General features: G+C 58.3%; 1 protein-coding gene across 1 annotated transcript in view; it reads right to left on the bottom strand.

Annotated features, from left to right (window-relative positions):
- ANO9 (anoctamin 9) overlaps positions 1–8,713 on the bottom strand; it is a 19,009-nt gene extending 10,296 nt beyond the window's left edge. Inside the window, exons 1-8 of the mRNA XM_019631076.1 lie at positions 8,505–8,713; positions 2,538–2,612; positions 2,329–2,433; positions 1,952–2,160; positions 772–950; positions 586–644; positions 433–506; positions 3–35 (exon numbers count right to left, since the gene is read on the bottom strand). Of these exons, the coding sequence (XP_019486621.1) occupies positions 3–35; positions 433–506; positions 586–644; positions 772–950; positions 1,952–2,160; positions 2,329–2,433; positions 2,538–2,612; positions 8,505–8,612 (842 nt within the window). The 5' untranslated portion in view covers positions 8,613–8,713. The remainder of the gene's footprint in view (positions 1–2; positions 36–432; positions 507–585; positions 645–771; positions 951–1,951; positions 2,161–2,328; positions 2,434–2,537; positions 2,613–8,504) is intronic.
- Positions 8,714–10,429: the final 1,716 nt, after the last annotated feature.

Genomic DNA, 10,429 nt, shown 5'->3' with positions numbered 1-10,429 from the left:
CGAAGTACAGGGCCACCTTCTCACCAAAGTAGTACCTATGGGCAAAGCCACCCCATCAGGGCCACCCCACTAAGGGTGACATCACAGGCCAGCGCCTAGGTGGGGGATGCCACATGTGGGGGGCAAGGAGTGTCTGTATTGATGGTTTCAGTGTGTCTAAGTGGGGCACACAGACACATCTGTTTGCTGGGGGCACGGGTGTGTCTGTCCGTGGTACATAGGTATGTCTATGGGGGGGTCCAGCGTCTGTGGGCACACAGGTTTGTATGTGGGGGCACATTGTATCTTTGGGAGCATAGATGTGTCTGCAGAGCACAGTGTCTGTGGGGGCTGTGTCTTCAGGGTACAGTGTCTGCGGGGCACAGATGGGTCTCTGGGTCCCACAGGTGTGTCTGTGGACACACACAGGGCATTTGTCTGGGGCAGCATTACCTGATGTCATCAATTGGCTGCTTCCGGAACATGTTTCTCCACCGTGCCCATTTCATTTTCAGGTCTCCCTCCCCCTAGGCACAGGTGACCGACATTGAGAACTTCCAGCCTCCGCTCCGGCCCTCACACCCTCGCCCAGCACCCACCCCTCACCTTGTGCAGGGGGAACTTGGTCTCAAAGACCCTGTCCTTCACCAAATCACTGAATGTGTCTAAAAGTCACAGGGAGTCTCGGGTCAGAGGAGAGTGAGGGTGAGGGAGGACTCTGCCTCCATCTCCCCACGTCAACGCCCCTCCTGATGGGCTGCTACACGGGCCACCTGCCCATTCCATGCTCACCACCAGATTCTGTCTTGCTCTTTAGGATGAAGTTGACAATTCGGATTCTAGAACATAAGAGCTGGTTCAGAATGGCCCTGCGTGGTCTCAGTGGGCCCCACCCCCTGTCTGGCCAGGTCCCAAGCCCCTCTCTGTCCTGGAGGAGCCCACCTGCCTGACCACCTGACCAGAGCCCAGAACTCAGGACTCATCTGAGAGCCCATCCCCAACCTCCTTAAACCCTCCCAGGGTCCAGTCACTCTGTGTCTCCAGGATGGGGCTCTCTTGGGGGTGGTCCCTCTCCTCCCAGGACCCCACATGCCTGGCCCGACCCCCACCTCCCATCACACCTCCCACCCGGACCCCCCCACACATCCAGAGCACACCCTACGTCTTATGTGCACAAATCCTCTTACACCCCCAGGAGCCATTTTGTCTATTTGGAGACTAAGGCTCAGAGAGACTGAGTAACTTGTCCAAAGTCACACAGCTAGGAAGTGGCACAAACGAGCATCTGACTGCGGAGCCACACTCCTCTGGAACATGCTCCTATGAGACGCAGTCCCCTGGACGTCCCAGGGCACTCCTCCCAGCCTGTTCCTCCCGGGCTCCATCAAGGTGCCTCTACTCATTGCTTTCCCTTGCTCCTCCCCAAGACCATCCAGCTCCCAGTTTCCCAGGAGGCCCCTCTGCTGCCTCGTGTCCAGATGCCAGGAGTGTTCTTTGCCAGTCTCCACTGACACGGTCCCAGCTGAGCTCGGAGAGGCCTGGGATGAGCTGGGCAGGTGATGGAGGAGGGATGTGGGGAGGGCAGGTGGACCAGCTTGTAGGGCTGGAGGGAGAGTCAGTGGAGAGAAGCAGGTGCTCGGAGGGAGAGGAGGAGTTGGGTGCCGGGGAGGCCAGGGACAGATGTCCAGGGAGGGGCATTCGATCTGGAGTGGAGAGCTGGGGACCTACATCTGGGTTCAGAGCCAGGATGGCTGGCTGGGAGGGTCCCCTTGCCTCGCCAAATCCTGACCACCCTTGAAGTCTGGGAACATAGCCCCATGTGACTTTCAGAACACTCCAAGATGTGAGAACTGTCATTGTCCATTATCACAGGTATGGAAACTGCGGCAAAGCCGCGAGGCCAGGCTTGGGAGCTTCCCCTGCCTGGACCAGGCTCATGGTGGGCAGAGCGCCTCCCAGCCCAGCCTCTCACCTGGTGGTGGGTGGGATGGGGGTCCACTTGGCCATCACCTCCTTCAGCGTGGCTTTGGGCACTCCCTGCTCTCCTACCGGCAGCCCATGGACACCTGCACTCGGTTTGGGGGCTGGACCCTCGGGCTCCAAGAGGAGCGCGCAGTACAGGTCGAAGATCTGGTTGCCGGCTCGGATTCCAAAGAACACCTTCTTCTGGTCCTCCTTCACCTGGGGTGGAGCCGCATGGGACCCTCTCCTCCACCCTGGAACCTCCCCCCGTCGTCCACGGCCCCTGGCCTGGCCCCTTCACCTCGGCACAAGGCCACTGGCCACCTCTCCAGACCCCTGCCCAGGACCCACCCAGCACCCAGGAGCCCCGGCCCTCAGCTGGCCCACCTCATAGTGGAAGCCCTTTCTCTTGAGGTTCTCCAGGAACTGCTGGTTTTTCAGGGTGCGACGGTCAGCCACAAGGACAAAATCCCACGACTCAGAGGCCTCGGTCTGCAGGAAGGAGGTGTGGGGCCAGGCCGGGGTTGGGACGGCCTGTGCAGGGTGTGGGAGAGTGGAAGGGACCCAGCCCAGGAGGGGTCCAAGCAGAGACTCACCTTCCAAGTGTTGGTCTCTATCAGCGGGATGCTGTCCATTTCGGGCTGTACCAGGATCTGGAGGCTGTCTTTACCCTGTGGTTAGGGGCAGACAGAGGCTGAGGCTCCTTCCTACAGGAGAGCGTCCCCGGGGCGAGGTGCTCAGCTCTCAGGGCCTGAACACATAAAGCTGGTGGGAGGCAGGAAAACAAGTCGGTAGATCCAGGTGGGCTAGGTGTTCGGCGAGGACCAGGAGACCTGGGGCTGTGCCACAGATGAGCAGCAAAGCTTTGTTTGGAAATACATACAAAGAGCTCCTGAGACCTGTCAGAACAGTGCTTGCTTCAGCAGCACATATACTAAAATCTGTCAGAACAGACAGAGAGCCCAATGTAAAACGGGCCGAAGGTGCAAATGGATTTCACAGAAGAGGGGCACAGTCAAGGTGAAGACACGGGAACCTCGGAAAGACCAGGAAACATAGGTCAGGGAGGCACGACCTTCTACCCACTCAGTCACGGACGTTTTAACAGTCTGACCACACCCGTTGACAAAAGCCCTGTGTGTTGCTGTGGTACACACACTGGTGCACGAATTTGGGAAACAAAACAACATCCAACAGCCCCATCCATCCTGGGAGACACGGACAGGGTGCTCACAGCAGCACATGTCACATCAAAATTGTGGAAACAACCTAACTCCCATTGGCGGGTGGGTGGATGGAGATACTGCTGTCCCCACACGGTGGCAGATCATGCAACAGGAACACCAAGGGGCTGCTGCCTCACGTGGAGCATTGGGGCCTAACGTGACATGGGACCGCCTTTAGTAAAACTAAGTCTGATGAGAACCCACAGAGGCAAGTGCTGCAGGCACATCTGGGACAGACACACAGATGCTGACACAGTGGGCAGAGCCTTAGGGAGGAAACGGACATAAGCATGGCCTCTGAGGCTCTCCCTGCGTATTAGTTACGTGGCAGAGGAACGAATGTCGCACTCTTGTACCCTCGTCACTCGGGGAGTGGAGTTTACCCTTCCTCGTTGTGTTTGGGCTTCACTGAGTGATGGGTGAAGACCGTGTGGAAGGGCAGGGAGTCACTTTCCAGAGAAGAAACCTGGCAGACACCCTATCCGGACAACGAAGGTCACAGTGATGTCACTTACTGTATTTGCCGGCGTATAAGACGATTTTTTGGCCCTGAAAAATATGCCTCCAAGTGGGGGGTCGTCTTATACGCCAGGTACACTTCAGATAGACTGCCCATAGTGCTTGCCCCGTGCCATAGTGGCCTCCCGATGCCCGCCCACTTCATTCCACATACCGTTCAGGCATCAGCAGCGCTGCTGGGTGTATGCTCGGCTGTTATGCGATTTTGCTGTTATGCGATTTTGCTGTTATGCGATTTTACCACACTCGCAAAATCTACGGTACCAGTCTATAGAGTGTGTTTTCTTTAGTGAATTACCGGTATGTTTACCGGTAATAAACTTGCACTGTTTTATGTATATGTTTGATTACATACAGCCTTGTGACAGTTTTCCTGCATGTCATAAGCATTTGAATATAAATTAAAATGTTGAAATCAAATCTGATATTGTTTTACCTTTTATTTGGTGTGTGGAAGGTGTGCGGAAGAGGGGGTAGTCTTATACGGCGAGTATATAACAAACTCTGTATTTTGAGTGGAAATGTTAGGGGGTCGTCTTATACGCCCAGTCGTCTTATACGCCGGCAAATACGGTAGATGTCAGGGACCCCCTGGCAGGATGTAGTGTGATAGTATGTGGTCCCCTCTCTAAAACCTAGTCTCTGCTCCGCACAAGGAGACACCAGAGGGACTTTTTCCAGACCTGAGCTGACCCAAGAGGCAGACGGCCAAGGACAAGGAGGGGCAGAGGGACCATCCCAGATGGGAGGGGGCCAAGGAGACCTGATGACGAATGCCATGTGGGATTTCGCACTGATTGGGACAGGGAAGACACAGTGGGAAAGCTGGTGGCGTCGGAGTCAAGCTGGCTGTGCTGGGCTCCGCATTTTGACCAGTGGCCTAGGCGATGGGGCACTGGCTTCAGGAGATGCGGGATAAAGGACACAGGGAACCCCCACTCTGTCTCTGTAACTCTTTAGGAGTCCTTACAGATGTGCTAAAGCTGCCCAAGTGAGCTCTGAGGGCTGAGACAAAGTGACCCAGGGCCGCTGCACTGGGGGAGCCAGGTGGCTGAGGGGTGGGGGACAAGGGCGGTCAGAACAGTCATGCAGGGGGAGGACGCTGGCTTTGGATCCGGGCGCTCAGGGAGTGAGTGCCCTTAGCCACGATCACCCCCCTGCTCCAGCCTTGGCCATAATGGCGTCTGCCCCTCAGGGCTCTATGCCACAAGGCACCAAGCATTTTGTAGCCCTAGCACAGCGCTGAGCATGCTGTGTGTGGGGGCCGGAGGGACCCCAGCCCAAGTACCAGTTGGCAGTTTCCCAGCGTGGCACAAAACCTTCTGGAAGGGACAGAGACCTGCAGCATTCCAGGGGAAAAGGGGCGTGGAGCCCTCGGGGCCGTGTCTATCAGAGTACCCCGCCTCACACCAAATGCTGGCAGGTTTAGGTACCGCCTACCTCACCATGGTGCCCACTGGCCTGGGCTCCTTCCATGGCCTTGGGCCAGCCCACTGGCCCTGGGGGCCCCAGCCTCTCTCCTGGCTCACAGCACTCACGTCCCATCCCAGCCACCCGTCCTCACCATCTTGCCCACTGCCAGGGCTTTGGCCCTGTTGGTCCCCCCATCTGCTATCCTGTCCCTTCTCCAACCACATTCCTGCCAGGTTCAAGCCCACCTCCTCCAGAAAGCCCCACTGGACTGCTCCAGCCAGTCTGCCCTAGAGGGCTACCAGGTCAAGTACAGGCCACTCAGTCACATTTACATTTCAGATAAACAACAGATACCTTTTAGTATAAGTATGTCCCACTTACTGTTATCATGGAATATACTTACTAAAAGAAATTGTCTATGTGGGGCCGGCCGAGTGGCATGTTGGTTAGGAGTTGGCTTGGGACGCCAGCTCTGAGCAGCAGGACCCCATTTCGGATCCTACATGAGGGCCAGTGACGTTGCGCCCTCTACAGCTAAGATGCTGAACAACAGCTTGACCTGGCACTTGGCTACCGTGAGTCGCCAGTGACGGCGTAGGCTGCAGTGGGGCTGCAGTGGGCTGCCGTGAGCTACCGTGAGTGGCTGGCAGCCAGTGTGAGCAGCTGGCCGCTGGTGTGAGCTTTCATGAGCTGCCGTGAGCCACTGTGAGTAGCTGTCCAATGGCCGGCAAGCGACTGCCTCCCCCAAGAAGAGCGCAATGATAACACCAACATGGGCCAGTGAAGCGACACACTCAACTAGACTGAAGAACAAAAGGACAGCAACTTGCCTGTTCCCCTTCCCCGATTCCCCAACGCAGTTCCCCTCCCCCAATTCCCCAATAAAATCTTTAAAAAAAAGAAATTGTCTATGTGCAACTCAGTTTAATGGGTGTCTGCTTTTGATTTCGTTTGGCTAAACAAGCTGCAACCCTCCTCCAACCTCCCCTCCCCATGCACAGCAGGAACTGCTGGCTGCAGGACAGGCCTGGGTCTGCTCCCCTTCTCTCAGTCACAGGAGCCAGAAAAGGCATCAAGGCCAAGAACAGAACCACAGGCACCACTGCATCAGGCACCACAGGCACATGGAGACGGCCGCGTCTGTGCCCCGTAGCACAGTGCAGCTCCCACCTGGGCGCTGAGATGTTCACACCCACCAGTCCACGGGGCTCACCCTGACCCTCTGCTCCCCACTTTGCTAAAATGACAGTTTTCCTCCTGCCCCATCTCCCTGCCCGCCCCAGCACTCACCTCCTGCAGCTAGGCTCCGGGCACTCCCTGCTCTCCTATGGACAGCCCACAGACACCTGCATTCAGGTGTGGCTTGGAGTACCTGAAACGCCTCCCTTGTCTTGGGCCAGAGGAGAAACCTGCCTTTCACAGACAGGTTTGCAGAAAGGGGCAGGACTGAAGCAGCTCTGTCTCAGGGAACAGAGTAAAGTCTCAACGAGACAGGATGGAGGACGTTTGTGTCCCCAGCATTGGGTTCATGGATGGGGTGCACACTCTCGGCGCCAGGCTCTAGGTCCCTATTGTTCTCCCTTTGGTCCTCCCAGTCCCACCCCCCAGGCTCACCCACCAGCTCTGGACAAGAAAGACCCTCCCTTCCCATGGCTGGGAAGTCCTGCTTTTGTCCATCCCTTCCAGCCCGGTCTCCAGGTCGCTGGTGGGACCACCACCCCGCTTCTGACCGGGCCTGGCAGGCCACATGGACACACATGTGTGACATCACTCCAGCTGCACACAGGTAAGTGTGGGCCTCCCCCCACCGTCCCTGAGGGTCACATTACACCCCCGGGTCCTCCTGGCTGTACCCCAAAAGCATGGTGCATTGTCATCGTCCATGGAGGGGACATTCCTGCCTCCACCAAAGTGCACACCACTACCTTTGACCATGTCCCTGAGCAGGTCACCCCTGGGTTCTGCCTGTCCAGCTTCTGAAGCAGGGCGTCTGCCCCTCCCTCCCTCCCTGCCCCCTGCATCCCTCTATCCCTTCAGCTGTCTGTCTGTCATCTGTCAATTCATCCTTTCGTGTGTCCATCCACCCATCCTTCCCCAGACACTCACTGATACAGCATCCCACCGTGTGCAGCCCTCGTGGGCAGCGTATGGTGTGAATGGACACAGAGGGACAGGCACTTACTGGGCAGGGCAGGTAGCCTGGGGTGTGGCTTCGTGGAGCAAGAGGTGAAAAGTAGCATTCCCGGGACAGGCCCTGAGGGTATCCAGGGACTCAGTACTCAGTACCTACGAGGACTTGGTTCTTAGTACTCCCAGAGACTCAGAACTCAGCACCTTTAAGGCCTTGGTAGTTACTACTGCTAGTGACTTGGTACTCAGTGCCTGTGAGGACTTGGTAGTTACTGCTCGCAGGGACTCAGTCCTCAGCACTTCAGCTTTGCAGAAACACAAAGGGCGAGAAAGGAGCTGCCAGGATGTGAGGCAAATCACAGAGGACTGCTCAGGTGGCTGGGGAGCTTGGATTTCAGCTGGGGCAACAGGGAGCCCTGGGAGGGATTTGAGCAAGGGCAGGTCTCGCAGATCTGGCTGTCTGCAACTGCAGCTGTCCTTCAGAGGGTGATTCTCTCACCACAGCTGCCAGGCGCTGCCTCCCCACCCACCCTGAACCAGCACCCAGCCTCCCCTCCATTCCAGCACGGCCCATCGGGGGAGCCTGGGGTCAGGCCGAGGGGTGCCAGGAAGCCAGAGCTGGCTCTGGAAGGGCCAAGGAGGCCCCGGGCAGAGGTGAAGCAAGAGGCTGCTGCCTGGCCCACACCTGGGAGGGCCCTGGGCAGCCTGTGGGAGGCTGGTTTCACTCTCCACCTGCATGGGTCTCCTCCCGGCTGGCCGCCCCGGTACTGGCCCAGCCCCATGACCTCCTCCCCCACAGAGGGGAGAAAGGGTGTCTTCCTGGGTGTTGTCTGGCCCACCTTCCCAGGGCCCCCCACAGCCACCTGCTCTGCCCCCAGAATCAGAATCCAGCAGCCCACAGCTGCCCCCACCTCTGCCAGGGGGGAAGAACGGGGGTGGAGGTGGGGGTGTGGGGGGGGCAGAGGACCCAGCTGGCTATTCTGGGCCTCCTCAACCCAAGGTCAGCCCACCCTGGAGGCCACATCCCTCTCCCCTCAGATGCCAGCTGCAGAGCAATGCTGCGTGATCTGGGATTCCTCACCCTGGGGTCTGACCCCCCCAAGTCCTGGCTCAGGGACGGGGGTAGATATGTCCTGCTCATCTAGGCCCCACACACTCACTGGGGTGGCCAGGATCCCTGAGGAATGCTGTCCTCTGTGGATCTCAAGGATGAAGAGTAAAGCTCCCCCCCCCCACCACCACCACCAGGGCTCTGCTGGGCACTGCCACTCTCACCTCAACCTGGGCTCCAGCAACCCCACAGGCACTTTCCAGGTGAGGCTGGTGGGGCGAGCTGGAGGGGCTGCAGCTATGGTTCCAGCGCAGCACCCGAGTCCCCTGCATTCTGGCGCCCCTCTGCGTACCAGGGTCCTGCGAGCGAGGCAGTCGGTCACAGCGCTGGCGGTACCAGAGTGTGGCTGAGGCGGCAGGGCTGGTCCTACCTGACTTCCGCGTGGGACTCACCTCCCTACTCCTGCCCCTCCCTCCCGCCGCCGCCGCTGCGCCTTCCCGGTCGGTCCCTCAGCCACCTGGCAGTTGGGGAGGAGTCAGAAACCCGCGGACGGGAAAACACACCCCTCCTGGTCCCCAAGGGCCTCAGACACCTTCCTGGGGACCCCGCCCCCCACCTGAGGCCTTCACCCTCACCTGCAGAGGGGTGTTCCTGTAAGATGGGGTTAGATTGACAACCCCTCCCAGGAGGAAGCAGGGAGCACATGAGTGCTTTCCATGCTGCCCCCTCCGCCCCCTCCGCTTCACTCTTCCTGACCCCAGGACACACCTTCCTCAGGTTCTCTCCAGCATCCAACCCTCCCTCGACACCCCCTCCCCAAGTCCAGAGTTGATTCCCTTAGAGGAGAAACTGGGGCATGGGGAGTTAAGGATGAGACTGGTGGGTGGCAAAAACCAAAACCACCACCACCAACAAAACTGTCTTCTTCCTCCCCAGCCCTGCTTTGTGGACTCAGCTGATGGAGGGGAGCCCTTGGGGTCCAGAGGATTTGGTGGCCCAGCCACTGAGTGGATAGCTCCCCTACATCCTGTGCTGCCAGGGCAGCAGCTGGGGAAGGCCACCCTAGAGTGCTGGCCCATGAGAGAGAGCCAACTGTCCCCGCTGGGAGGTGGGTCCCCAGGCTCTGAAAGCTGTTCTGAAGCTGAGGACACAGGGCAAGACACCCAGAGACACTGAACAGCATGGGGCAGCTGGGGGCCTAGGGAGCCCCCAGCGTATCGCGGGGGTACCCATGATGTCAGGGGGACAGGGAGCACCCATGGTGTTGGGGCGTAGACCCTGGGTTGACACGTTTGCACTGGGTCTCCCCAGGGATAACATGGCTCCACCCTCATTTCTGCTTGGGGGACCCTATGGCCGACTGTGACTGCAGCAGGGGCCAGGACAGAACCGTGCGGCAGAGGGCTTGTGTGACTGATGAAGCAAATCCATAATGCATTACGACCGGTGTGACGACAGACCCCACATGGGAGTGGCTGAAACAGGCTCGTGCACTCCGCTCTCCTACGAGTGAAGTCTGGTGGCGGCCAGACCAGGACTAGCAACTACCTTGTTGCTTTGCTCCTTTAAACATGTGGTCCCAGCTCATGGTGCAAAATGGCTGCCAAGCTCCAGGTATCGCATCCACGTGGGAGCCCACAGGAGGAGTTAGAGGTGAAGGAGGGGTGCTCCACCCCTCACATGGCCAGTCACATGGCCACACCTTACGGCAAGGAGGCCTGGGGAGTGTGGTCACTTTTCCTAAGGAGGGCCCTGGGGGCAGCCAGCTGTCTCTGCCACAGGCCAGAGGGCCTCAAATGCCATGTTAGAGTTCAGAGAACAGTCGGCGAGGGCTTTGAGCATCACTTCACATTACACACCAGCTCCTGGACTCCCTGCCTCCCCCAAGTCTCCAGCTCCACCTGCTCAGGACATTCTGCATTTACTTTTTCATTCTGCTACAACAATCCGCCAGCAGTCTGACTGCCGGCAGCAAGGGTGTACAAGCTGCCCTCTCTTTCAATGTCTTTGCTCAGCATTCCCAATTTTATTGCTGCAGAAACACTGCTTTCTCTTGTCCACCTCCCCAGAGCCTGAGGGAAGCAGAGTTCCAGCTGGGCACCTGTGGCCCCCTCGGGCAAAGGCAGACTTGTCAGCCTGGGATGGGGCC

This window comes from Hipposideros armiger, unplaced genomic scaffold, assembly GCF_001890085.2.
Source record: "Hipposideros armiger isolate ML-2016 unplaced genomic scaffold, ASM189008v1 scaffold_983, whole genome shotgun sequence".
Lineage (NCBI taxonomy): Eukaryota > Metazoa > Chordata > Mammalia > Chiroptera > Hipposideridae > Hipposideros > Hipposideros armiger.
The sequence above is the reverse complement of the archived record's forward strand: the minus strand, read 5'-3'. Positions and strand labels throughout refer to the sequence as shown.